Source organism: Agelaius phoeniceus, chromosome 7 (genome assembly GCF_051311805.1).
Source record: "Agelaius phoeniceus isolate bAgePho1 chromosome 7, bAgePho1.hap1, whole genome shotgun sequence".
Classification (NCBI taxonomy): Eukaryota; Metazoa; Chordata; class Aves; order Passeriformes; family Icteridae; genus Agelaius; species Agelaius phoeniceus.
Window position 1 is genome coordinate 24,060,415 of NC_135271.1, and position 27,989 is coordinate 24,088,403.

A 27,989-nucleotide genomic window follows, 5' to 3' on the forward strand; every position below is an offset into this window, starting at 1 on the left:
ATATTAACTTAAAGCTTTAAAACCAACTCCAGACTGCCTCAAAGTATATGAAAGTACCAAAGCTTATACTTAACCCTATTGAACAATTAGCCTGGCAGACACTATGCACCAGAATAATCTGCTGTGTAATATCCAGACATCAAAAATTACATTGCTGCCAAAAGTAGAATAAAATGTTTAACTTGTCAATAACTGTACCTTACCCTAAAATGTCTTCCACCATACTTGACTGTAATGTTAAAAAAGAGAACATTTTTTTTTCCTTTGCTCTGGTGTATTTATAGATTTATTTATTTTTACATCTAGTCTCTTTTAGCAATTTGTTTTAAATGTCCTGGTTTTCTGTAAATTATCTTAACAGCTTCTGGACTGCTTTAAGAATGCCTGGACTGAATACTAAAGCAGAAAAGGACCTGTGGGCAGTATATGTCCTCTGCAGTACCAGGAATTATAATTGTCTGAATATCCTACTGTAAGTTTTGTTATGTTATGCCATTAGTAACAAAGTAAGGAGGCTATGTTACATAGCACAAACAACAGGACACCCATCCTAAAATGAAAAGCAAAATTAGACAAGTGAGAAATGGTAAATGCCACTAAATAATTACATAGTATACTTCCATGGTGAAGAAATTTAAGTTTTTAAGTAATCCTGTCACAAATTGCAAGTTTACAAAAAAGCTGAAGGTCCTACTAAAACATGGCTAAAATATCTTTTTTTTAAACATACATATTCACACGCAATCCTCCTGAGTGAGATTATAATAGAGCTTTATTTTCAGAGCCAATAAACAACATCTGCTACTGTGCGAGTGCAGATGTACAGTTCAGTGGAGTTTGTCATCTTTGTATGACATTGCTCAAGGCACTGTTCATAGTGCAAACACTCATTTTAGTAAACTCTTGCCTAATCCTTTTCTCAAACATTCCTATCCAGCTGCATCATTCCCTGAAAAACCAAGAACCTACTGTGTAAGGTCTGTTGCATAAAACATTTCTATTGTCCCTTAGGTACTCTTACCCAGAATATGCATTTTCAATGGCTGGTACTCACTGCTTGTTTTCTATCTGGTTCCAAGACAACTTTCTAGGGAGTACTGAATTTCAGATGGCTGTTCAGGAAAACAAGTTATGCAGTTAATTACTACTATGTTAATAATTTTTACTATGTTACTAATGTTAATAATTACATGAAGTAGAATGAGTCTTTTCAAATGGTATAAGCCTGCCACTTTGCTGATATAGTAAATATATCAAGCATATTCAGTTAGACAAGACTAGTTTTGGTAAAATGTATGCATTTGTGAATTAAGGTGGTATAATTTGGTGGTTTAATAGCCAGATGGCAGCCACTGCCCTAAATGACTGTCTTTAATTTATGATGAACATATTTTGCTAATTTTGCAAAATACATCTCATCATTATTACACATACAATACTCATAAATATTTTCTTTCACAGGTATAATAATACCAATCCTGCCTGTGGATGGAATATTTCTTGTGTATTAAAATAATAGTACCAAATGTGTCTTCACTGTAACCATAGCAATGTCTGTCCTTCTATGAGAACAGCCTTTCTACCAGCATAGATATTTTACTGGCAAAAACCAGTAAAGGGTCACAAAGAGCAGTGGCACCAGCAGGTGAAGAACATACATTATTGTAATACCAGACAGGAAACTCTTTTTGTATCACAAAGTCTGAAAAATAAAACTGATGCTCCACTTTTTGTGTGGAACAGATCCAAGGACAAATTGTGCATACTGATTCACAGTAGGTAGCTGGTTTCCTTCTGAATCAGCTACATTTTAATAGCAGGGATACTGTGATAGCCCTGAATGATTGATACTACGGTGAGAGCCTGACCATACAATTTCAGTAAGAATACATGGATTTTTTCAGAACATAGAGCTGCCACTTGGTACAAATTCTAGTGTGGGTGAATATTTTCTGTCTCCTTTTTCCCTGCAGTTCCAAAGACAGCGTGACTCTTCATGTGTGCTACCTCAGAGTACTGCGCTTCCACTGCTTTATTTTTAGCAGCACAGAAAAATGACTCACTGTTTCATAAAGGCTTTGAAATCCACTGAGCTGGGAGTTACATGTGTCTGATTTCACCATATAGGGAGGTGGCTTTTGTCTGGTTCAGAAAATTTTAGATTTTAGGCCTTTAGGAGAGCAGCTCCAGCTGCAATGCTAGCATCCCGCAGTAAATGGCTTCATGGAAGTTGCTAGTTTATGTCAAGGAAATAGCAACATCCAGTTTTCAAGAACAAAGCGTTACGCAGTGTTTACTTAAGATTATACAACAGGAAGCATACAACTTTCACACAGCTGTACGTTAGCCTCACTATGAACGAACAAATTCAGAGTGAGCCATGAGCCATACGAGGGGTTACGGCTGAACTCCTGTCAAAACACGTGCCCGCACTGACCGCAGGTCTGTAACCGCTCACCGAAAACCCTGCTACGACTTCATAGCTCTCAGGGCCACCACAGAGCCGTTCTGTGTGTCCCCAAACCAGCAGCAGGACACAAACACCGCCTCCGAACGCCTGTCCACCCGCTGAACCCTGCACCGCGCCGCCGCCACGGCCTCCCCCGGCAACGCTGCCCCGGCCGCCGTGTCCGTATACCAGGGGGAGGTACCGGGACGCGCCGCAGGCCCTGTCCCGCCTCCATCCGCCGTGAGTCGGTTTTGTTTGTTTGACTCCGGGGTACAGCAGGAAACAAAACTAAAACCAACATCCTGCCTCTCCCCGTCCGCCCCTGGCCTGGCGCTGGCCAGCGGGCCGGTACGGCCCCGGCTCCTCCCTGCTCCAAATGGCGGACCTGGCTGCTGTAGAGACCTCCCCGACGCGTCCGGGTGCGTTCTACCTTCCCCCGTTCCTTTCCCCCCTCCTTCCCTCGCACTTCCCACCGCGCGCTCTGAGCACAGGCGGCCCAGCGCCGCTGCGAGCAGGACCCGGGCTCGGTCTGAGCTCGTGGTGAGAGCCGAAACCGAATGTGATTTTAAATGACGCACTTAGAAAAATTACTGGAAATCTGCATAAGCCACGTTTAGTAGTTGGGGATTTTTTGATTGCTTTTGGGGTTATTTTTTGTTTTGTTTTGATTAAGAGGACTGGGACCTTAAAACAAATTAGCGTCGTAAGGAATGTGGTGATCCCCGCAGCAATTCCCAGTTTTTCCTGAGTACCTTGCACAAGTTCTGTTGAAGGCCGTAGGGCAGTGAGGCAATAGGGGAATTTAAAAGGTGTGGAGCATGCTCTGCGACTTTGAAAAATGCCAGATGAGCCTCCTCCAAGTGCAGCAGTTCCAGCACAGCAGCTAAGGCAGAGCGGAGCGCAGCCCGAGCCCCCCTGGCAAGGTCATCTCTGTTCTCCCCTTGCAGCACGGCTCTTCCGGCCGAGCTCGTCCTGTGGAAGGAAGATAATTTCCTAAATCAGAACGACACCCACTGGAGTTATATCCTGGTTTTGTTGCTGCAAAGATGACTGGGAAAGGTTCAAGATGCAAAATGCCAGCAAGGAGTTAACTGGAGCCTTGTGCATCTTTGTGTGAAATTTTAGGATGTTATTTCCTGCTCCTTTGCAAGGGTGTTAAAAAAAAAAAAAAAGCCTAATTAGACATGCACATGAGCACAAAAATTATTGAGGCAACTTTATCTCTGATGACCATGAACTTTTTTATTTTGTCTCATAAAAGATAGGCTGATTTATCTATCTCTCCTCTTTGTAGAGAATTTATATTCAGTAAGTCATCTTGTTGCAAAGTCCAGATAATCAAAAGCCAGGCTGCTGGGTGTATGGTGTGATTGCTTTTTTTCTTTAACTTTTGCATCTATAATGACTGTATCTGTTATATTTGAAAAAGGGGTCATCAGATGGAACGGTGGAGCATTATGCCCTTTATGGCATTATGCCCTTTATGGCAGAGTGGATTGGCAAAGTTACAAACTGTTTTAGTTTATACTAAAAATTCACTTCCTGTTGCTTTTACTCATTTCCCACACAGTTCCCAATGAATGTTATCTGCACAGCTGGTTTTCCTATGTAGAGCTATGTAGAGCACAATTCCTGGTTCACTGCAGTCATACAGGAGAATGACTGACCCTTGGTCATTTTCTTTGGTTTTCCCACCCCATAAAATTAGGAAGTAGCCCCCACAGTAATTTGTGATCTTGACATTTGTCCAGCAGAGAATGAGTTAATGTAGTCACTGGAAAATTCTGGATGGAAACCAATGTGTTCAGCATCAGTAGTTTGGCAATGGTCAAATGCCAGTTTTCCCGTGTTCTTGTGAACAGTTTTACATACAGGTAAGATAATTTCAAGACTGAGTAGAATCAGCATTTTTTTATAATGAGCATGTAATGTACCATGTATAAAGGAAATTCATGAGAGAAGAGGATTCATATGTGTGTATAAAGGCAAATTATTTTTAAGTTAATATATAAACAGTAATTCTGCATGTCTGAAATTCCAACTCGGTGGGAAATTCCCTGATAACACACACCCTTCCTCTGTTTTTTTTTAACTGGTTTTAAAAGATTAGATAAAAATCAACTGGAGTAGTTAAAAAGTTTTTCTGGTATTTCCAAAACTGACCAAAAGTTGTTAAATTCCTGTTTTACTTTAAAGTTAAACTATTACTTCAAGGTCTTTTGAAAGTCCCAGCGGAATGTACCTGGGAGATGCTTTCATATGAAGGTGCTTTGTGCCTCCACCTTCTTGACTGCATTATGTCATGAAAACAGTGTCATTCTATAGAATTCTCACAAGTGTTTGATGCTAGATTGAAAATAAGTTATAAATATAAAAGCAATAAATATACTTTTCTTCTGATAGAAAACTTTCCAAAACACATTACGGTGCATGAGGGGTTCCTCTGTTTTAGATTAATTTATCTCACCTGCTTAATTATGGACACAATCTGTGACATTTTTGATTGCAACTTGTAGAATGTGTAGCAAAAGGATGAAAATGCTGCAAAAATCTAATTCAGGTGCTAGAATCTTTTGGTATATTAGGCTTTGAAGTTGAATTAGCATTTGCTTTCCAGTATGGTGTAAATAAGACTCTGTAGTATAGTGATCAAACTCTGTGGAAGGACTAAGATTTGTCTTTAGGTTTGCTCATCTGCCACTTCTCCATATATGTAATGGAGGTCAGAGGAGGTTAGATAGAATTTCCATAGTTGGTGGCAGTGGAAATTGAGCACAGCACCCTCCTGATTTTGTTAATCACGAGGCTGGGGGTTTTTCTAGGTTTGAATTTTTGTTCCAGTTTTCAGCATGATGGTACATGAATGTTTAGTGAAGAAAAGATGGTCTATGGCTTAGCTATACCTTCAGAATGAACGAATTTGCATATTTAAGGTTGGAGTATTTTCTTTGAGTGGGTTTTCAATCTTTTTGAGCATGGAGGGTATGTGTGGAAAATCCTTTTAACTCCAGATTAGAATAAATTTAAATTATATTAATAATAAGAAAATACATACACTCTTGAATTTACAGATAATTAGTAAATGTTATATTGTTGCTCGGAAAAGGGCAGAGCTTTGGAAATACTTAATCTAACACCCATCAGCAAGCTGATGACTTTTGTTTCAAGCTGATGACATTTGTTTCAAGCTGATGACTTTTGTTTCACTTCCTATGGAATATACAGACTCGTGGTAAGGTAATTTACTCTAAAAAGAATTTGCATGTCTTTCTGATTAGTATGACCTTCCAAATACTTTTAGTTTTGTAATGAACAACTGGGAGATTCCCTTGAATAAAGAAGGTCTGAGTAGTGTGTGTTGGAGTGTTAGTTGAAAGTTAAATGCTTCAGATGGGAGAGTTAACTGTGGACTTGTGCAGAAGGTCACTGATTTATTGCCTTTTAATTCTCTCCCACAGAACTGTCCTTGTAGAAATGCACCTAGATAAGAATGAACACGAGAGAGGTGCTATGCTAGACACAGGCTTCATGTCATGCTGGTTTCCAGTTTAAAAACCTGTAGGCTGGCAATTTTAAAGGAACAGCAACAAAGTGATGACCAGGTACCAAGTGCCAGCTTTCCTTATTCATCAGATTCAAGAAGAATTGGGTAAAGAAGAAGAAGAGATGATGGTTTTCCTGTGCCGAGACCTTGCTCCTGACTTGGCCAATGCTGATCTTAAAGAGATCCTGCTGGCTTTGAATGAGAGAGAGAAACTGACTCCTGTTGGCTTATCTGAGCTGTTGTACAGAGTTAAGAGGTTTGACTTGCTGAGGAGGATCCTGAACACTGAGAAAGCAACAGTGGAAGCTCACCTTGCCAGGAGTTTCAGACTTATCCCTGATTACAGGTAATATATCTATTGCAGATTTCAAAGCTATGCTGTCTTGTTCAAAATATGTGGTTTGTTTTTTTCCTTTGTTTGGAGGGGTGGGAGCAGTATGGGTGAGTTGTTGCTTTAATTTTTTTTTAATTTATTTAATACTTCTCATATTCAGAGAATATTTATTGAAGGTAGAAGAAAAGCAGAAAAGGACATTATATCTTGAGTTATAGTTCAAAGAAAATGTCAAATTTAGTCCCTGAATTAAGCTTCAGTAGTTTCTTACTAGTCATGGCATTAGAAGCATCTGTATTTAAGGAGTTTGTGTGTTTGTGAATATAAACAGTTATGTTTGTAGAGTTCTAGATTAGCAGCTAAAAATAACTTTAAAAGAATATCGTTTGTTAGACATATTTTCTTTTCTGGTTTGCTTTGGGGACATAGCCACGTGGTATAACTTTTCTCAAGGGACCTCTCTCTTACTTGTTTTAGTCTATTAGTTTTGAGAGGCTTAAATTAAGAAATTCCAGTTATTTTCTTTGAGAGACTTCAGAAAGAAATCCATATACTAATAAAGAAGATTTTCCTGCATTAAATTCTCACTAAAATAAAAATCATGTAACTAAGAGGTAAAAAAGTTAAGGATGTGTTCTGTTGTCTCATTCTCTCACTTAATCTCTGTCAAACATTAAAGAAACTTCTGTTTTCCTAACAGTAGCTATTACGCTGTCAGTCTGAAAAACACAGATGATGATTAGCAAGAGTATTTTCTAATTGGATCTTGAAACAGGGTACATTTTTTACCTGTTTCTTAGTTAGAAATCGTAGATTAAGACTGGAACATGGGGAGAAGTTGAGTAGTTGGGAAAGGGAGGAATCTTGCTGCAAGCTAATAATTTAGAAATATCCCAATTTTATTTCAGGGTACTAATGGTAGAGATAAATGAAAATCTGGAAAAAGATGAAGTGGGTTCTCTTGGTTTTCTACTCAGAGATTATGCACCTCGTATGAAAATGGCAAAAGATAAGGTATGTTTTCCCTAATTCTGGCATTCTCCTTTGCAGCAAAGATACATTAAAGTAAAAAAATCTGTAGCTAGACAGCAAAGGAAAGGAGTCAGTACTTCAAGGAGTATTGAGGCAGGAGTACACAAACATCAGGAAGCAGACGAGGAGTTGCGGCTTCTGTTTCATTTTGTTGATTTTTAATTCAAGGAAAGAAGCATGGAAAACTAGTAAAAAAGTAAGAGGGAACAGTGCTTGTTATAGTGTATGGTGGTTGAATGTACTTAATGGGCAGGCATTTTACAGAAGTCTTTCTTCAGTATTTCTGACCTGAAAGTTTATGTAAGAATGATCTCAAACCAATAACCATTTGAACTGTATCTTGAATTACAAAGTCACTTTTTGTTTGTGCTCTGCTTCACTTGCAAAAGAACACATATATTGTAATTATGTCTTTATAGCTTTGCATTTTTTTTTGCTTTTTATAGTTTTGCTTTGCTTTGCTTTTTATAGCTTTGCATTCTGAATATTTTTGTTAAGTTCTCTGAGAAAGCAGAAATTCAGTAGAGAGGACTCAGAAACCTTGACCACCGTGCAGAGAAGACTGAAGATTTCTGTCTTCTTCCTTTGAGGTTTCTTCCTTTTCTATCTTCAGTCAGAGAAGGAGAGAGGCCCTGAAAATTTCCCAAAGCTTTTCTTGCCTCTTGCTTTGTGGCATGTGAGTGGCATTTGCAGTGGCTGGCTTTGTAGCAAAAACAAAATGCAAAACTGTTTCCTCAAAAACTTAAGATTGATTTTTAAGAATATCACTTTGTAGTTTCTATTAGTCCTGTGATAATATCAAGGATTCATATGTCTCTCAGATAATTTTCTTAGAAGGTGTAACATCTCTAATTGTTTATACAGCCTTTATGACCTCTCCATGGTATTTTCTGTGTTGCTTTGTTGCATTTGGTGGAGAAAAAGACACTGATGTGTTTGGGTTTATGTTGCTATTCTAGAGTTTTCTAGCTCTTATAATTGACCTAGAGAAGCTAAATTTGGTGGCTCCTAATCAACTGGATTTGATAGAAAACTGTTTTCGAAGTATTCACAGGATAGACTTGATTAGGAAGATTCAGACGTACAAACACAAAGGTAAGATGCTCTTTTTGCACTGGTTACTCTTGATAGCAGCAATCAGATGTGCTGAAGATAAAACTATGACTTAACAAATAAGGGCATTTGCATTCTTCATAGATTTAGATTTTCAAAACCGTTGAAATATCATGGTGTATTTGTGTTTCTGTTAAATTTGCAGCTTCAGTGTCCTCCGTTCATTGTCAGCCAGTTTATGTAAATGCTCATCAGGCCTCTCTCCCTAATGTCAATCTGATTGAGCCTCCTTATCATTCAGGGGTAAGTATACAAGAAGTGAAACAAATCCTTTGCTTCTAAATATTGCCAGACTTTAAAAGGAGATCCATCTTTCAGAGCCTGAGGAATTAGAGAGGGCTAGTGACTAAAATATTGCTTGGTTTACTTCTGTTATTCCTATTATTTTCTGAGTTTATGGTCTGATTTAATCTGCCTGAGAAAGATGCCATTTAAAGGACTTCTGTGAATTTTTTCCTATTTGTTGAACATATAAAATCTGTATCTTGGAAGTTTTTTTGTATTACACTGTGGAGGGAGCAGTTTTGCTTTGTTTGCTTTTTTTGCTTTGCAAAACATATTCTTCTTCTTTGTACCTTTGTACCTTTCCAGGAAAGTAAAGCTGAAAATGATAGCTTTCTTAAGAAGAGTTTTTCAGGGCTTTTTTTTTGTGGTTTGTTTTAAGCTCAGTTTAAGAAGAAATCTCAGTATCTGAAAAGTCATCAAATCCTATTGCATGCAGTATTCTTTATATTTGAGTTAGCTCTGATACTGTATTAGTATGACCTTTCTTGAAGTTTTTAACCTTGCTAAATGTGATGATATTCATTGTCACGTGTTCAGTAAACATGCAGCTCCCTGCTGCTGTATAGGAAACAAAGTTCACATCTTCAGAGGCTTTTCCTTGCTGTTGATGACAAGCTGGTGTTTTTTGTTTTTTGGTGGGATTTTTTTGTTTGTTTTTTGGGTGGGTTTTTTTTTGTTTTGTTTGGTTTTATTTTGGTTTGGTTTTTTGTGGGTTTTTGTGGTTTTGTTTGTTTTTTGTTTTTTTTGTCTGTGCTCTGGGTAGGTTTTTTCATCTGTTATGTTGTATTTCTATTTAGCTGATAGAAATTAATCCAAAATATCATTTTACTGAGGAAGAAATACTGCTGTGTTTTATTTTGGAGCATGTTTATTAATTCTTGAAGGAGAATAGGAAAATTAGGCCTTTTTCTTAATTTCAGATTCAGGATGAGAGCATGAAAAAATTACAAAATGGATCAAGTCTTACTCTGGGTAAGAGCATTTTATCTAAAAGAGCCAAATGATGAATTTCATTACATCAAAAGGACTGCTATTTGATAATTGTGTTCATGGCTAATCCTGTTAATAACATCAGGAGCAGACAGTATTTGATATCTCTCAGAAATGAGCCTGGCCTTACTGGTTGGTCTTGTATTTGCTTTACTTGTGCTGCCACATCTTAAAGCATTCTTAAAAATTGTAAGCTTCCACTGTCAAAACTTCTTAACAGAATAAATATTTTATTAGTAAAACCATGGATAAAATTGGCTAGCCAGCTCTGGAGGCCTGTGTAGTGCAGTTCTGCCCATTAACTCTGGAGAGGGAAGTTTTTGTGTCAGTTCAGCAGTGAACTGCCCACCAGGCCAGCCAGGAAGTTGTGCATTGAATACCAGGTTCTTTCCATGTATATTGTGTTTTCTCTGGAAACCTCAAATACCTCTCAAATATGGTGATTTTTAAAATTAGTTGGGTGAATTCTTTCAGTGTAGAAGAGATTCATTGTTTCTTCTAGTGCCAAGCAATGCAGAATGAAATCCAGCTAACATTTTAGAGGTGAATAATTTAGGGATTTTTAAACTTCAGTGGCATACATAGAAACTAAGCAGTCCCAATGGGTGAGAACTTTGCTGAAGTAGATACATTCTTCTTTATAATTGATCTGGTGATTAAAAGATATCACTGGCACTTGCATACTGAGATTGCTTCTGTATGTTTTAGCTGCAGCAGAACCACTTCACATGTCCATTGAGGAGTCAGGATCAGTGCCACATAAGGTATATTCTTGTGTATACGTATGCATGTAAATAAACATAATCTCTGTGAATATTTTCCTTAGTTTTCTTTGTGTTTCATTTTGAGATTTCCTTGAGTTGTGTGCAGACAGAACAATGGGTACATCCTCAGCCATAAACAGGTTCTGTGAATTGTTTTTGGAGAATATATTTGAAATATAAAATATTTGCTGCTACTCTGGAAGCAGCAGTGTGCAAAATACATGTATATATGATGTGCACACAGAATTCATACATTTTTTAGTGGAGGCCAAGGTAAAACCTGTTGAAGTTTAGACCTCTTGCCACCTGCATTAGAAATCACAGAGCTTCTTTGCATGCAGTAGATTTTGTTCTTGATTCCCTCCTCACCCCTTGCTCTCGAGGCAGAAGACAGACATGCTTTGGGGATTAATGATAAGGATGGCCAACTGCTATTTGCACTAGTTCTGCTATAGGCCAGGAACCAACCTGTAGCAAATTGATTTGCTTCAATCAGTTCTCTTCAGAGGGGAGAGGAATTGTGATGGAGTCATTATGGATGACTCAGGAATAAGGAGATTGTTCAAATAAATAAGGAAATAAATTTTCTGATGAGCAGTGCTTGCTTGCACACCTGAGGAATACAAAAGTTCTCCACATTTATTGTGTTGGCAGTATGAAGCTTGTACAGTTTTAGTCTCTGTTTAGGAATCTTGATGGTAGTGAGATTATATAACACAAGTACACAAAAACTAAGCCTGTACTAGAAATAGAGGGAAAAGAATCATTAGTCCCTTTCTCCTGGATTTTGTTATATAGATAAGATACATTACAACCCAGTAGACAGATTTCTGCTAGCTACTTGGTGGAAAACAACAGAATGTTATTTAATATATCTAAAACATAAAATTTGAGAAAATAATATGGTCTAAAAGTTGAGAAAGTGATGTATTAACTTTGTAATTGTCCTTTCACATTCCTCAGATGTCTGATGATTCCTACAGAATGCAAAGTCAACCTTTAGGAATATGCCTGATAATAGATTGTATTGGCAATGACACTGGTAAGTCTCTGGAATTTTAAGTCTCTTAACTTGTTAATCTCAGATCATTAGAAGAATTTAGTATAAAAAATATAATGTACATTTACCAGCCAGATTAGGGTAGTGTTGTCCCAGTCATTTAATCTACCAATTCTAATAAGAGTTCAAAGAGTTGGAAGGGACAACATCAGGTTAAAGCCAACTGTCCTAATTATTGGAGACAATGTTTGGTTTTTTTGGTGCAGAATCTCTGAAAGAACTTGGAAGAGGATAGACTGAATTTTGGGATGGGCCAAAAGGATATTCAGCAACCAACAGAAAAATTAGGCTTACAGCAGTCATACAGTCATACAGTCATACAGCAGGTTATTGGCAGAAGTGGTAGTGTTTCCCACCAGCTAACAAAACCAAAACTGTTGTGGATTTGAAGTGCAATCATATTGGACACCAGAGATTTTCAATAGCCATGAGGTCCTTTGTTAATGATGCACCTGGGCTTCTGTCCTATCTTGCACAGTTTAGCTGAAAGTGTCACCACAGTGAAACTGAAAGTGTCACCTCTGCTGGCAGTGTAGTCACTGCCATGGTTGAAATATGGGGGTTTCCTAATTGCCTTTGTAGAATCCTAGAATTAGATCTTTGCACAGTCAAAATAACCCTCACTCTCTAAGCACTGTAACACATGAGGCTAAAAATAAAAATGAAGGGAGTATTTGCAGCCAGTTCTGTAAGAGGCTGGGAGATGTAGGGAAGGAGAGGCTTTTCAGGCATGTCTTTTGGTTTTCTCAAATGTAATGGTCCAGCAGGTGAACTAACTTAGAATTGCTGATGTAGTTGAAGGGCAGTGTTTGTGGAGCTCACATACTGAAAGTCTGTATCTCAGATGTATGAAGTCACAATGTCAGCATTTAACATGATAGAAGGCAGGACTTGCACTGAAGTACATTATGGTGCTAGTGGGATTCAGAGGAGATGGGGCATATGGCATTGCTTAAAGGAGTTTGCTAGAAAGGCAGAAATAGTTGTGCCACACTATCCTGATGTCTGAGTACACTGAAGAAAAAGAAGAGGGCAGGGAAAACATTAGAAATTGTATCTGTGGCATCCATTAGAATCTGTAGCTGTCCCAAGATTTAATCTCAGGAAAAGGAACCAGTAACAGATACTGTAGGATCAAGAATTACAACACTTGATAATGCCCAGTGTAAACAGCATGACTTTATCAAATGCTGATAAAATTCAAATAGAAACGCACCTTGCTCTTCTGTAAATAGCTGCTTTTGACTTTTCCATTTGGAAATCAGTTTTAATCCTTACATTGTATAAACAATGAGGGGAGAAAAGCCTAGTGTTTTATGTAGAATGGAGATGCTGAAAAATCAGTGCAGGTTTGTTGGCAGATGGCTAGTGTTGAAGAAATAGGTAGTTTCTGATCTCAGGCTGCAGCATGTAATTCTTTTCCTACCAGAAGTTGTGCATGGGCAATATATATGTGCTTTATACTAAAGATCCAATGCTAGAAGTTATAGTAGTAGCTTGTGGTTCTCTGAACACTTAATACCTGTGGTTTTAACCACCATGTATCTGGTTTCAGTCCCATATTAAGAAACATCCAAAGTAGTTATTCAGATCTTTACACTTTTTCCTGCAGCACAGGTTAACACAAATACAGTAAGAGTTAAGTCTTGTGGTTTGACTACCTACAGTTTTAATTTCTAACTCGATTGAAAGAGTTCATTATTCAGCTTTTGGGTTTTTTTGCCTGAAAATGCCATTCTGTCCCAGTTAAGACTCCAGTGTCCACTCCTCACCTGGAGCTCATCACTTAAAATTTTAGGAAGCAAAAATGACTGCAGCAGGTTCATTTTTGACTGATGAAAGAGAACCTCTGTGTTTCTTATGCAGTTCTGTGTATCTATAATAGCCATTCAGAGTAATTTAGACCAATTAAAAGGTGGAGCAGACTTCCTATGCTGTCCAGATCACTCTTCATCATTTCAAGTGTGGTTTTCCTTGCCTTATATTTTAAGTCTTAGGAATTTGGAATACTAGCTCTAAAGGAAAACATTTAAGTGTCTGTGGAATGTGAACAGATACACAGTGTCTCTGCTGTCATGAAACATGTAACTCACAGGAAAGACAACATGCATATAGCACTGTAAGTATGCAATGTACTGTGCTCAACACCAAGTACTCCTGATTTTTTAATTATTGTGCTAAAATAAACTACTTAGTTTCAATAGAAAAACACTGTAAGTGCTGTAATTCAATATAGATGAGATTGGGCCTTGGTGTGCCTTGGTTTAATTACTTCTTGCTTCTTTCAGATGTGTTGGAAGAGACCTTCAGAGGCTTAGGCTATGACGTTCATTGTCACAGATATTTAAATATGAGCTCCATGAATCAAACATTGCTTGAAGTTGCAAGGTGGCAGAAGCACAAATATTGTGACAGCTTCGTTTGCATATTGGTCAGCCGTGGAAACTCTCGGAGCATCTTCTGTACAGATCACACCTTTTCTGGATTCCCTTTGGAACAAATAAAGAAATACTTTACAGCAGACTCGTGTCCTGGACTCCTAGGAAAACCAAAGCTTTTTTTTATTCAGAGCTATGTTGTGCCAGAAAATGAGCAAGAATGTACCTGTCTGTTGGAAGTTGATGGCAATGCTGATAATATCAGAGCTAAAGTCACTATTCCCCATACAGCAGACATCTTTTGGAGTCATTGCAAGGTGGATGTGTCTACACTAGAACAATCCCCAACTTCACCTTCAAAATATCTACGCTGTCTGGCTGAGCTACTCCGTAATCCTTATAAAAGGTAAATTAAAGTAAGAGGAAAGAAATATATATATTATATATTATAATAATAAGCTATAATATGACAATATTATAGCTTATTGTCATGGAGAATGAGAAACCTTAAATTTCAAACCATCTGCTCCTGAAATGTGTTTTCTTGCAGTGTCATAGTCTAAAAGACAAGTATCCTCACACAATTGCATGGAAAGGTAGCCTAAACTAGGAGTGAAGTTTCTGATGTTACAGTGTAAAGTTAAAGTGTGTTATGGCATTGGGGTTTGCAGAGTGAGAAGGGAAGAACCTGTCCTGGATAATGTATGTCAGTGCTTTAGACAGGATTGGAAATCTTCCTTCTGCAAGATAAACAGGCTTCTGTTAAATTGAGGATTGCCATGTACCATTAAGACAGCTGTGCTTGCAAATGTAAACAGTCAGTGCTTAAGTTCAGGACAAAGGCAGTAGAGAGGGAAGGATTTTCTACTTTCTCTAAATTTAATTAACCCTTTATTCACAGAGCAAATTGATTTCCAATATGTAATCTTGAACTTAAACTATCAGAAAACTTTTGTCTGTTTAAAGAGATCAAAAGGAATCTGTGGAAAAGTCAGATACATTTGGATATATAACTTACCTACAAAGGCTTTATTTATACAGCCAATCTACCAGGGAACTAACTGTTATTCAAGGTAGTTGAAGTGCTAACATTTAGTACCTTTTTACAAGCCCTAAAGCCTTGTCCTGAAATCACAGATCATCATGTCAGCATAATCAATATCACAGCAATGATTTGGGTCATAAGAGTTTGTCTCAAAATGCATGTGCAGCCTTGTGTGTTAGAGGTCTTGCCTCTGCAGTAGACTGAAATTGTAAATTTTCTCCATGCTGAGTCTGAAGTTATCTTCTCTCTTGTGAATTCTTAAATGGTGTCTTGCTTCATTCTCTAATGGAATGCTTTTGATTTTTTTTGCTGCAGGAAACTCTGTATATTGTCTATCCATATGGAACTGAACAAAAAAGTTTATGATGGGAATGTGACTGCTGACCCAAACCAACAGTACTCACTGCTGCTCCAGCACACACTGAGAAAGAAACTTTTTTTCCCACTTGATTGCTGTTAAAAAGTACATATCTGAAGTTACTAACAAGATGCATTTGCTATGATGCAAACAGTTTAATGCATACTTTTATTTATGCATTGTTATTTCATGTATATCTAAAGTGCCTGTTGCTTCAAACACAGGAATTTACAAGCATTTTAGTGTGCTAAGACACTAGATTTTGTATTTTAATATCATAGTCTCTGAAAGCTTGGATGAGAATGGTAGCTATTGTATAGCAGTGCAGCATATCTTGTTACTGAATGCCACGGGTAAACAGAGTGTAAAGAGATCTAAACTGTATAGCTGTTGGGTTTTCCAAGAAAAAACAGAAGTGTTTTTATTGCTTCATTGGTGGTTTTTAACATACCTCCTAGCAGTTAATATTTGAACAAATATACTGAAATGCATTGATTATTTTCCCCTGCACCTAGTAGTGGCAAATGGCTCAGGAAAGCATTCCTACCCAGTAATGCCAGATCTTTGCTAACAAGTTCTGGCTTGCATGCCTCTATAGACTGGCAAAACAGAAGGGAGAGAAAGATGGTCTTTTCAGTAATCTGGATTCCATCTGTTTGCTGCATTACATATTCCATTGTTAGAACTGTCCACTGCTCACAGGGGTTCTGTTAATAAATGAGACAGTCTGCCATGCTTTGGGCCAAGTATGTTTTCTGCTAATGCAAAAATGAGTGTACATGTGACAGGACATTACAGTAATCTGCCACACAGTTAAAAACATGCGGGATTTTGGCAGATGTCTCGTGGAAGCTGAAACATGATTCACACTCATTGTACCAGGCATAGTTGTAAAAAGATACTTCAAAATATTTCAATTTAAATGTAGCATGTAGCAGCCATGGGCCTTTAAGACTATATTAAGTTGAACACGCCACCCTTACTGCTTTTGCTTATGAAAAAGAATATGCCTCTATTAATTCATTTTTTCCCAAGTGCTCTTGTTCTTGTGAAAAAATAAAAGGGAAAATTGTCCTAAATACAAAATTTTTCTCCTACGTAGGTAGCAGTTGCCTAAGTAAAAGTTAACTGCCTTAAAGTTCAGTTAGCCTGCTTGTATAACCTGGATGGGTTGTATTGAAGTTTATTGTCACTGAACTTAGTGACAATAAAGTAGGCCACTTGTAAGTGTTTAATTTTTACTCCTAATATAGTGTCCTATGCGGGAAAATAATTCAAGGTCCCGGTATTCTCTGCTTGGTTTCTGTTTACATTTTTAATGGAAAAAGAGAAGGATACAAAATCACAGATATAGAATCTTAGAAGTTACTTCCTGTGGTGGCTAGTAAATGAACTAAATGGTGAAACAAACATTTCCTGTGGTTGTAGAAATAAGGTGTCATTTCAAGTTACATGTATCTAAGTAATGTTAAAAAATGTGATGTTTTTCACAGATTAACTTCACTTTCCCATTTCCTTTACTAGCTTTTGCATTTGACAAGCGCCTCTGCTACCCTATAGACAACCAAAAGCAGGGAGAATGGAACCAAGAGGAGACAGATGAGGAAAAGAAATGTGAAAATTTTAAGCAGGAACAAGGAGGGAATGGTAGGGAGCATCAAGAGAAGAACAAGTAGGGGAAAGACGATTCGGAGGAGAAATACAGTATTAATACTGGAAGGAGAAGAAAACAGGAAAAAGGAAGTGAGAATAATAGTGGCTGTCTTTACAGACTAATGATGTGGTGAGTTGGTTGATGTTTTGTGGATTGGTTGGTTGGGGGTTTTGAGTGATGCTAAATGCAACTATTTACTTAAAATATTAGCAGTAGAATATATTCTGCTTTTAGTTTTGTGACAAATTTGATTTGGGGGTTAAGAAGGATACATGTTCTTTGCCTTACTGCAAGACACAGTAAGTAAAGTCCATGTCCCTTTCATTAAGAAATGATGCAGAACTGCTGTTTTGAAAACTAGAGGCTCATGTAACCAACCCTTTCAGTGGAAAAGCAAGGGACTCTCTTTGTGAATGGTGGCTTGGTTGGAAGTGGTTGTAACCCTCTAGAGTTGTGGGGACAGACGTATTGTGCAGCGTTTATGGGTGTCAGATACAGATTTTTTACACTGATTCTCAGTACATTCTCATACTGTAGCTATACACAATCTATAACCATACATCTAAGCATTATTTATTGCCTTGACACATCTTTCAGGTGTGGTATTCAGGCAGGCTGGTTCCCTGTACCTGTTGCATAGTGACTATTTATGCAGCACTTCTGTGATGGCAGTTGTCCTTTGCTTCTCCTGTAGTTTATAGAATCATGGACTCATAGAATCCTGTTTATAGAATCACAGACTTATAGAATCTGCTGAGTTAGAAGGGACCTGTCAAGATCATCTAGTCCAACTCCTGGCCCTGCACAGGACATCTCAAGAATCTCACCATGTGCCTGACAGTGTTGTCCAAAAGCTTCTTGAGCTCTGCCAGGGTTGGTGCTGTGACCAACTTCCCTGGAGAGCCTGTTCCAGCACCCAACCATCCTCTGGATGTAGAACCTCTTCGTAAAATTTACCCTAACCATCCTCTGACACAGTTTGATTTCTCCAGTCCTGTCAGTGGTCACCAGAGACAAGCACTTGATAACCTCTGCCCCTCTGCTTCCCCTTGTGAAGATGTTGAAGACTGCAGTGAGCTCTCCCTTCAGTCTCCTCTTCTCCAGCCTGAACAAACCAAGTGACCTCAACCCCTCCTCAGAGGGCCTCCCCTCCAAACACCCTTCCCAGGTTTCTATGTCCTCCATACACATGATGGGGACTGTTTCTTCTTGCGGCAGTGCGCACTTAAGTGGTTGCAGGGTGTGGACTACATCAAGTTGTCCCTGTACTGCAGATAGTGAAATGATCTCAGGTTAAATGATCCTTTAGCCAAAGGAAAAGGAGGAAGAGAATTTTGGATGCATCATGAGTTAGGGTGTTAGCACAGGAACATAGAGAGTGACGTGCTGGTGAAATTTCACGGTCTTGGACTGCCGAAATGTCTGGTTTTCAGAACCTATTCTTGAAGGAGGTAAAACAAGCTACACTGCTCCTGATTGTGAGAGGTTGGAATAAGGCTACCAGAGTCACTGCTCTGGCACTTAACTACCGTTTTGGTTTCTCATAACTGTGAAAAAAATTTCTTGTAGTTCTGTATGTGCTCTGTGTATGGAAGGTGATGCCTTTAAGTGGCTCAGAAGGTGTACTCATGAGGCAAGAGAGTCGATGGTGTTTTGTACCAGACTTGAGTTGCATGCTTTTTCTCAGCCACCTACACTGATGTGGCTGAGCCATAAGTTGAGTTTACTTTGCACTGTTACATATTTGTGTATTACAGTGGTTACCGATTCATTATCCAAAATAGAAGTTATGTTCAGGAGGATGTTACTGTTAGAGCACTTGTAGATGGAGTATGCTGTATGGCTGATCTCCCCTTTGAACTCTGCATAAGAAGTAACAGTGGCTCCTATTACAAATACCTGAGTCAGAGAAGCTTTTTATGGGAGTTTCTGAGAATTCTTTTCTGCTTTCCAGAGTTTCAAGTTTCTGACAAGCAGAACAGTATTGCTGAGAAGAGGCTGCTGTCTGTGTGGATAATCTATATTCAATTTAAATTAAATCTCCTTTGACAGCTTTTCTGTGGCTGGTTTAAATAATGTCTATTTTTCAGCTTCTGTATTAGAAACAATAAGACACTATAATTGGATACAAATGCTGGGTTTCATGCTCATATTCTGAATAAAATTTCTGTATGCAGTCAGACTGATTGTCCCTGTCTCTCTCTAGACCATAGAATAACTAGACCATAGAATAACTCTGAAATTCTTGATCTATTTATCTTGCAGACCTCTATAACTTGTTAAATTAGGCTGTGAAGTTTACAGCTCTATAAAAGCGAGATGACATAATAAAGGACAGCAAGCGTTATAGTTTGAGCAGGTAACTCAACTGCTCTTGGTGTGTTGGACAACAACTTTTGGCATGAGCAATCAGACACTTCCCATCCTGTCTCCATTGACCCGAGGTTGTGGGGGGATACAGGTGAAGGCCCCGAGGAGCCTGCACTGAGCAGAGTCTGCTCACCTTCTTCCTCCCTTTACTGCAGCGGACACAGACCTACGTACAGACGGTACTGCAGCCCTCTCCCACAAGCACTGCTCTTCGAGCTTCCTTCCAGTGGAGAAACAAAAATTTAAATAATGTACCTAAAATGTTTGAGGCCTTTTTGCGATGTAGCCTGCTTTAAAATGGCTTGGCAGCAAAAGCGAGACGAATTACGGGTCATGTCTTACACTTGGTACCCGAGGCGCTGCCTGAAGCTTTTCCCGGTCGCTGGCAGCGTTCCCCAAGCTCACGGGCCCGAGGCCGCGGGCGGGCTCCGGCCGGGGCTGGCCCGGCGGGGTGGGGCGGTGCCATCGCTCGTGTGAAAGCCGTGGCGGGCGCTGGCAGCCGTGCCCCGCTCCTCGACGGGCTCCTTCCCTCGCATCCACCTGATCTCGCATTCCGCCCTGCTGCTGACGCTGCCTCCCGCCGCGGGCGGGAACTGGGCGCGCCTCCCCCGCCCGCGGCCAGCCGCAATAGGGACCGCCAAAGGGGCCACAAGCCGCCGTGCCGGGCAGCTGCCGGGACAGGGATCGGGACTGGAATTCGTGTAAGAGGTACCACAATGTGGGGCTGAAATGGAGAGGGAAGGAAGGAAGGCTCCATCTCCCGAGCCCAGAGCGTAACTCCCTCTCGTTTTGCGTGTGCTGCTCCCGGCTGCGCGCGGCCTCCGGGATATTCCTCCCACGTGGGCTGAGCTTTCGGCGCTTGCGGGCGCTCCGGCTTTGCATTATATCTAAACCCTTGGGGCAGTGCTCCAGGTCATCTAACACAGTTTAAAGAAAAGGTAACCCTTATCCTGCTTATTTCATACGATTTTCTTTCTCTGAGGCGATATCTGAAAGCATACATCAGAGATGCGGTTTGGTTACTTTTCTGCGTCGATGCCCCGTGCTAACCAAGCCTGGGCAGCGAGCAGATCCTGCACTGATTGTGCTCCCTCGTGTAGAAACCTTTGCTTCCAACTGCTCTAAGCAAAAGATTGAAGACCTACCAGCCAGAAGGCACTGAAGCACCTTCGTACCTATTTAACCTTCCAGGGGCAGAAGCCTAGGCAGAACTGCCTAGGCTACATGGAAGAAGTTGGTGTAGTGCAGGGTTGATTAGTCTCTATTAAACCTGAGTAAGCGTGAGTTGCTTGTGCAGAGCCTATTTACACTGAGCATTGAGTGCTATTACATTTTAACTGCCTGTTACTTGTAAGGGAGGCTTATAAGGGTTTTTCTATGCCAAATGTCAAATACAACGTGGAAGCAAATTACAGCTGGGAGTGGATGGGTATTCCACAGCTTCAGCTTGAGTGTCAGCCAAGGTACAGAGGAACACCTCCCTGCTATAGCCAGAGAACAAGCTCTTGGACTGCAGATCAGGGAATACGCATGAACCACTGTGCTGTCTCCATTAATAGCTGTAATAAGTTACTGCAGGGACTCTTCCCCATTACAACAGAAAGAAGCAAAGATCTGAATGTGGAAGATGTTCAAAAGAAAAGAAAATTCAGACCTTGAGGTCATCTAACAAAGTTTTTAGCTCAGAGCAGGGCTAACTCCAATTATAGACTGGGTTGTTCAGAGCTTCTGCCAAATCTGGTCTTTTTGTGGTCTGTGTTTAGACAAGGAAGTAAATTTTAAATTTATTTAAATTAAAAGGTAATTCAAGGCTTCCAAACAACCATTGGGTAAAATTTTAGTAGAATTGCTGTATTGAGGATTCAAGTGTTACTAGTGTTTGCTTTCTGCTTTCAGACAGAGAGAAGCTGTTTCAGCTGTTGGTTCCAGCAACATGGAGAATGATATCAGCTTGAAGTTCCATCAGCAGCTTTTCCTTATTAGTGAAAATCTGGTGACTGAAGATGTAGCAGCTTTAAAATTTCTCTGTACTGACTTGCTCCACCTCAGTAAACTAGAAGGTGTGAAGTCAGCAGCAGACATCTTCAAGCTCCTTATGGCTCAAGAATATCTGAATGTAGAAGACACTTTCCTACTAGCTGAACTCTTATACAAAATTAAATGTCACTCCTTGCTTGAGAAACTTGGTTACACAAAGGAGAAAGTACAAGAACATCTGAGTGAGAAGGGAAGAATATCTCCATACAGGTAAGCTGGCAGTGGAATTCTCTTCCCTCCATTACTGCTATCTATGCCATACTGTTTTCCTTTCCATTTTTGAATTATTGGATTGCCTTTGGTTTTTATACCATCTTCTGTTCCACTTTTATCTCACTGCATCTCTGTTACAGGCAGATGCTGTATGAATTGTCAGAGAACATCACCAGTGTGATGTTGAAGGATATCACATTTCTCCTGAGAGACCATCTTCCAAAGCGATGCATGATTCTTGTATGTGAGGAGTGAGCCAAATGTGTACATGGTGGGAAGGGAAGAAGGAAGGTGGGAAATAGAAGAAAAAGTGGGAGAAGTGTTTGGCAGAATAGAGCATAATATACAGCTAGGCTGGTTGTATTCACAGGGATAGCAAGAAGGAAGATGTTGACAGGCAAGAGTAGAATTTGGTCCCTCGTGCCAAGGTCAGTCGCTGACAGTTCACAGAGTATAAAAAGGTGACAAATCAAATCTTTTCCCTGCTTGAGCCATATGCAAGGGAGATTCATGTCACTGGTACTGTTTCACAGCAATGAAGCCTCTTGAAGCCATGAGTCATTAATATGGTTTGGGTGAATCTGTTTAAACAAGACCATACCAAATAAAAACACAACCAGTGGCTTTCCATTTCTGGAACAGAATGTTGCTTTCAGAAGCAACATTTCTGCTTTTACGGTGATGTAAAATTGACTGGTCCCTATTGGTAGGGAGCAAAGCAGATAAATAATGTGATTGTCTGAGACAGGGCTGAAAAGCAAGTTTTGATTTCTAAGGAACAATAATATTTTACTCTCTCCTTTTGGCTGTCAGTCTGCTTTGGATTTGCTGACTTTATTGGAAAAGCAGGGCCTTTTAACTAAAGACAATGTAAAGATACTGGAGGATGTCTGTATGACCGTTTCACCTGATCTCCTGAAGACAATAGAGCTCTACAAAAAGGGAAAAGGTGAGAAATTCATAGTCTAGGAGTAGGTTTGCTAAAATGCAGAAAGCACTAGATGTGTCTGGGCTACCGAGCTTAAGGTCATATATGTGTATTGCTGAAATGGGAGCCAGAGTGGCATAAATGTGGTGTAACAATTCCTTGCCTGCATTACTTCCTGGCTGAATTCCTGAAATTCAGTAGAGGGATGTGCTGGAATATCTAAGGCCACACAGAGCAGCCCAGCACATACAGAACAGGCTGGGAAACTGAAAATCTGCTTATAGCTATGTCTCATTTCTCCATTTCCCCAGTAATAGTATTGAGATGATGACAACTGTCCTGTAAAAGGCACTTTGTGATCTGTGAATGTGCACTACATAAAGGCAGTTGCCTGCTAACAGGCTGGCAAAACAAACTGTGTGTGCATGTGTGTCTGATTCATGGGCTATGAGCATACAGATGATTTTTGATTTAAAATTAAAAAAAGAGATTACTGATTCAGGAGAAAATAAACAAAAAATATCAATTTCAGTAGTAAGAATGCAGATTCTTAAACACAGGTAATTTCTAAGCTGATATCCAGATGAAAAATTAATTTGAATGTCTTGGGGAGAATCTATCTTTGTACCATGGGTATCTTTATTTTGCAATATTGATACAAATTGAAGCCTTTCCTTTGTCACAAAAATAAATATAATAAAAATAACCAAAAAATGTTCAGAATAGATCTACTGAACATGATCATGCTATCTTGTGTGGAGGAATTATTCCTTTCTGTGAAACAGTATTTCAGATGCAAAAAGTTATATATTGTAGCTAAACTCCTTTTTGCTGCATCCACAAATATTTGACTTATCTTCATAAATATCTATGCTGGGTTTTTTTCTAGATAACAAGGCTGCTAATTTTACACGAGGCTTCCCTGAAGTAAACCTGGAGCTGTTTGGAGAATTCAGCAATGTAGAAAATGAATCCAAGGTTTGAGACAATCTCTTAAATCTTTTTTGAATACCTGGGGGTGTGAGGTTTTCATCCTCTCTTGTATGACATTCATCATGCAAGGACTTGTGAGATATCTGTATGTCTCATAAAGTTCCTTGACTGATAATTCTGAATGTTTCAAAGGATATTTTTAACCTTGGAGGCCAGAAATTTAGCAATATTGACAGGTGTGTTGGAGGCAAAATGGACATAATACTTTTGAAGTTATTCACACATCAGTGCATGTGCTTATCTTCCTGAAAAAGGCAAAACATTTTGCATTTGTCTAAGTTGTGCATTTTGGAGATGGCAGTAGAATGTGCAAGGGACAAATGGAGCTTCACAGTTCTCACTTTTTGCATCTGGTTTAGAAAAGGTCTCAGGGCATCTTGAAATTAGAAATCATAAGGGGTAGCATGCAAAGCCCTTGTTAGAAGGATTAAAAGGGGGCAAGAGTTTTTCGTAAGCTATTGCAGAGGTCTTGGTACATGAGAAAAGATCTCTTTTGTGAGATCCCTTCTTAGAGGCCTTGTGTGCACTCCTAAACCATAGCAGTGTAACCACTGAATTCTCCCTCTGGCCTTTTCTTTGTGATGACCATAGATACTGAAGGAGCAAGTTGCTCCATTTGTTTATAGCTATTTAATTTCTTGAAGTACTGTGCTGTAATATCTTTTCATTACCTGATGTTCATACTGCTGCAAAGCTGTTGAAGGAACTTGGAGTGCTGCCTTCATTTTGTCCTACTAAAATGCACAAAAGGAGGTGTGGAATGCTCTCTAGTGAGGAGGAAGGAACTCCAGTGGATGGAGTTTTTTATTTCAACCCAAGGTTGGACTTAAATACATAGTACTTGAAGTTTTGGTTCTTTTCAGCTTTAATTTTTTTTTTTTTTTAAGTGGGAGGTAATTTTAAATCTTAACCAAAAAACTTGTAGTGTGATAGGTTTATGCACTTCTGAGATTTCTGTTCTGCTTGCATCCTTTTCCAGTGGATCAGTATGAATCACCTACTCCAGGTATTTATTACTGTTCTCAAAAAAAGCCAACTCAGATGTCTAACTTCCCATAGCTTCAGTGTGATCCCTCTGCCATGAAGCTAAAACACTGTTTTGACATTCGAAACACTTGAGGTCTTCTGTCCCCATCACCAACTCAGATTGCACAGTTTGGCTGCTGAATCCTGCCTTTTGCATACAGATGAGAACCCAGATGCTAAATCCTTCTTCTGCAGTTTGATAGGATGGTGACAGTGTGCTTGGAGTTTCACTGATGTTTTTTCACAGAGGGAGGCACAATTGAGTTCCAGATGGTTAAAAATAGCCCACAGTCTTAGGTGCCTCTAACTCCTGGATGCCAATTTTGAGACATGCTAAGTAAATATGAGTAAGTTGAATAAATCCATTGAAACTGTAAGCTTTTTTCTTCTCCTTTCTACAGACTATGAAAAGCTACAAAATGGATGGGCCACACAGAGGATTTTGTCTCATTATTAATAATGTTAACTTCAATAGTTCTCAGAGGAAGGGTTCTTGCAAAGATGCTGGTAAGTTACTGAAGTGAGATTTTTGGAGGATCTCTGTTTCCCCATGTGAGTTGATTCTGTAGTACTGCACTATATTTTATTGTCTATGGTTAGTTAATATTCTAAAAGAGTGAAATGTTTGATATGTGTTAAATTATGTCATTTGTTTATCATGGGGAGAGGATAAAGGACAAGTAACCACAGGGTTTTTCTGTTGGATTATTCTTGAATAATTTTAAGAATCACTTTTTACTTATCCTTTATCTACAGCTATAGTAAAGAACTAAAACTGAACTAAATTAAACCATCATTCTACCTAATATAATGCAAAAATCTGTAATCAAGCAACTCTGTGCAAACTTCTTACTTGGCTCTGTTTCTTCTATTTATCTCTTATGAATAGTCAAAACTGCAACTGAAAAATAATGATGTGAGAAAGGTTTTGCAAGATCTTTTCTGAAACTGGGAAAGGGCAGATTCTTTGTGTTTTCAAGTGTCATTTGCATGCTCACTTACAATGACAATGTATGCACTATTTTCTGAAGCTTGTCTAGAAATATCCAGGAACTCTGTGTTTGAGCTGATGCCATCTTTTTTTAGTCCAGTTAACCTTTAGCTGGTACTAGTATGAGGATGAAGCTGCAGAAGTGTCAGGGTGTAAGGTCTTTCCCCCTCCCAGATTAGCTTGCATGGTGACTGACTTCATAAAATGTTTTTCTCTTGCCTCAAATTTTCCTTTTATCTTTTATTTCTTTACAGAGCAACTGGAGAGAGTATTCACGTGGCTTGGTCTGGATGTGAGGACTTACACAGATCTGATGTCTGGGGAGATTATCAATCTCATGGAAACTTGGCAGCGTGTGCCAGATCACAAAGACAGGAACTGTTTTATATGTTGTATTCTATCTCATGGAAAGTCAGGAGCAATCTATGGGACAGATGAAAGACCTGTGCCAATCCGTGTGCTTACATCCCACTTCACTGCCAAACAATGTCCCCAACTGGCTGCAAAACCCAAACTCTTCTTTATCCAAGCATGCCAGGGTGACAAGATACAGTGTCCTGTCTATGTTGATACTGATGGACCAACTCCTGACTTGTCTTCCATGCAAGAGAGAGTTTTTCTTTCTGAAAGCATTCCTGAAGAGGCTGATTTCCTCCTAGGCATGGCCACAGTAGATGGATATGTCTCTTTCCGGCACATGGAAGAGGGCAGTTGGTATATTCAGGCCCTCTGCAGCAAGCTACAATTGTTGGTACCAAGGTAAATCCTTGCCTTAGTTCTCTGATTAAATTTTTCTTCTCCAAAGGTAGTTTATCTAGGAACACCCACCCATGTTCTAAGGTAGGTGGAATTAGCTGAAATGATGATTTCACACTGATTAATTTACATTAACTCTGCTAGTACCATACATGTACTGTAGAATGTGAAGTTTATTATGAAAAAACACTCAAAACCTCACATCTATAATCTTTAAGATAGCACAGTTATGATAGGTTAAAATATTTTATGATAGGTTAAAATATTTCATTCCACTATTTTTCTTTATTGGTCAAATTAAGCAAGACAGCAAGAAAAGGTCTTTTGTTTTTAGTATGACTCAAATAAGGACAAAAGAGAAATTTGGAGAAAACTGTGTTTTCTTTTTTTGTGTTTTAAATGTTTATACTCTATCTTCTGGCTGATCAGGTAGATGTTAAGTGGATTGCCATCTGCTCACTAATAACTAATTTCTTTTTCTTTTCTTTTTTTTTTTCTCTCCTTCTGGCTGTAGGGGTGAAGATATTTTGTCAATTCTTACACAAGTTAATGAAGATGTGGCCAGACGTGATAGCCCTTCAGGGACAAAGAAGCAAATGCCCCAACCAGCATATACCTTAAGAAGAAAATTTATATTCCCAATACCTATGGCCCCTCCTCCTTCAGAGCAACATCAGTGCTTTTAATAAACATGATTTTATCATCTCATTTAAATGCAGTTCATCACACTACCTATTTTAAGATACTTAGCCAAAACTTTGAGAATCTGTTAGCTTCGATGCAAGGCCTTATAAATTTTTTGTCAAACAAACTGGGAAACTGGAGGAGACACAATTAAAACAATCAGTGTGCCAGCTATTTACATCATCTCTATATTCTGAGTTATCAGTGTTGGAAAAACCACACTGAGTAACTCATGTTAAACATTTTTTTACCTGCACAGGCTGCAGATACAATAGGTTTTTCCTCACAGCATAGGGATTGTATGTAAGCTTTCATATTTAAACCAGGATTGTGGTTTAAATATGGTCTGGTTTAGATTCATCAAGTTTAATTTTTCAGGCTAAAAATTTTAAATCCTGTTTCTAAATCCACTAGCTATGTTCATAGAGAGAAAAAAGTGGGAATGAAGAGACAAAACCTTAAGTAGTAAGTGGAAAAGGATTTCTTCAATCTCTAATGAAAATTACATTTAACTTAATAAAGAACCACTTTCCAACAGAAATCAGCAATTTGTTCCACAGTGCCCTCAAATGTCTAGCATAAGCTTCAAGTACAATGAAGTTTTCCAAAACTGAGTAAAGCCAAAATGCGGCTTATTAGGATAGAATGATGTGAAGCCTCTGTGAAGCCTTGTGAACTGTTATTTCCACATCACTTCTGAGAAAATTTACGGTAGAAGATTTGCCTGCTATGAAATACAGCAGTCAGATTAACTTTGTTAAGCATTACAGTTTTAAATTATCATTTGTTGGTTTAGGATCTAAAATGCAACCAATTTGTGAAGGCTCCTATGGACTAAGCTGCTGACAGAATTTTGTGAGTTAACTGAAATAATGCCATGTTTTGTTATGAACACTTACTACATACGTCTGTGTCTTTCCTGTTATTACATTAAATTCATACTTTTTAAGAGCTTGGTGAGATAAAAATTCTGTATTGGGGTAAG

At 38.9% G+C, this 27,989-nt stretch overlaps 2 protein-coding genes and 1 long non-coding RNA gene across 12 annotated transcripts; 2 read left to right on the forward strand and 1 right to left on the reverse strand.

Moving 5' to 3' along the window:
- Nucleotides 1-754: 754 nt before the first annotated feature.
- Nucleotides 755-2,596, reverse strand: LOC143694507 (uncharacterized). The gene is made up of 2 exons (XR_013183016.1): nucleotides 2,459-2,596; nucleotides 755-1,112 (listed from the first exon to the last, which is right to left on the reverse strand). It is a non-coding gene; the product is annotated as an uncharacterized LOC143694507 (long non-coding RNA).
- A 96-nt stretch (nucleotides 2,597-2,692) lies between these two features.
- CFLAR (CASP8 and FADD like apoptosis regulator) lies at nucleotides 2,693-19,186 on the forward strand. Of its 7 annotated transcripts, none has more exons than XM_077181244.1 (12): nucleotides 2,693-2,868; nucleotides 4,201-4,323; nucleotides 5,908-6,339; nucleotides 7,236-7,341; nucleotides 8,319-8,454; nucleotides 8,618-8,715; nucleotides 9,678-9,729; nucleotides 10,456-10,511; nucleotides 11,475-11,553; nucleotides 13,860-14,355; nucleotides 15,310-15,457; nucleotides 16,877-19,186. In XM_077181244.1, the coding sequence occupies exons 3-11, from the start codon at nucleotides 6,044-6,046 to the stop codon at nucleotides 15,452-15,454; spliced, it is 1,464 nt and encodes a 487-aa protein (XP_077037359.1). In that variant the 5' UTR covers nucleotides 2,693-2,868; nucleotides 4,201-4,323; nucleotides 5,908-6,043; the 3' UTR covers nucleotides 15,455-15,457; nucleotides 16,877-19,186. The 7 variants fall into 7 exon arrangements, with proteins under 7 accessions (XP_077037359.1, XP_054492037.1, XP_077037360.1 ...); XM_054636062.2 differs by having other exon boundaries at nucleotides 6,083-6,339; nucleotides 15,310-15,470; XM_077181245.1 differs by having other exon boundaries at nucleotides 4,204-4,323.
- On the forward strand, nucleotides 17,004-27,955 carry CASP10 (caspase 10). Of its 4 annotated transcripts, none has more exons than XM_054636067.2 (8): nucleotides 17,004-17,135; nucleotides 21,273-21,623; nucleotides 21,767-21,866; nucleotides 22,440-22,575; nucleotides 23,444-23,532; nucleotides 24,975-25,080; nucleotides 25,819-26,323; nucleotides 26,835-27,955. In XM_054636067.2, the coding sequence occupies exons 2-8, from the start codon at nucleotides 21,310-21,312 to the stop codon at nucleotides 27,004-27,006; spliced, it is 1,422 nt and encodes a 473-aa protein (XP_054492042.2). In that variant the 5' UTR covers nucleotides 17,004-17,135; nucleotides 21,273-21,309; the 3' UTR covers nucleotides 27,007-27,955. The 4 variants fall into 4 exon arrangements, with proteins under 4 accessions (XP_054492042.2, XP_077037364.1, XP_077037365.1 ...); XM_077181249.1 differs by lacking the exon at nucleotides 17,004-17,135 and adding an exon at nucleotides 19,763-20,077 and having other exon boundaries at nucleotides 21,277-21,623; XM_077181250.1 differs by lacking the exon at nucleotides 17,004-17,135 and adding an exon at nucleotides 19,882-20,077.
- The last annotated feature ends 34 nt before the right edge of the window (nucleotides 27,956-27,989 follow it).

Coding starts and splice junctions, on each gene's coding strand:
- CFLAR (XM_054636062.2), top strand. CDS start 4,282: ATGCCAGTTTTCCCGTGTTCTTGTGAACAGTTTTACATACAG. Junction 4,324..6,082: donor GTGAACAGTTTTACATACAG/GTAAGATAATTT, acceptor CTTATTCATCAG/ATTCAAGAAGAATTGGGTAA. Junction 11,554..13,859: donor TTGTATTGGCAATGACACTG/GTAAGTCTCTGG, acceptor TGCTTCTTTCAG/ATGTGTTGGAAGAGACCTTC.
- CASP10 (XM_054636067.2), top strand. CDS start 21,310: ATGGAGAATGATATCAGCTTGAAGTTCCATCAGCAGCTTTTCCTTATT. Junction 22,576..23,443: donor GCTCTACAAAAAGGGAAAAG/GTGAGAAATTCA, acceptor GTTTTTTTCTAG/ATAACAAGGCTGCTAATTTT. Junction 25,081..25,818: donor GGGTTCTTGCAAAGATGCTG/GTAAGTTACTGA, acceptor ATTTCTTTACAG/AGCAACTGGAGAGAGTATTC.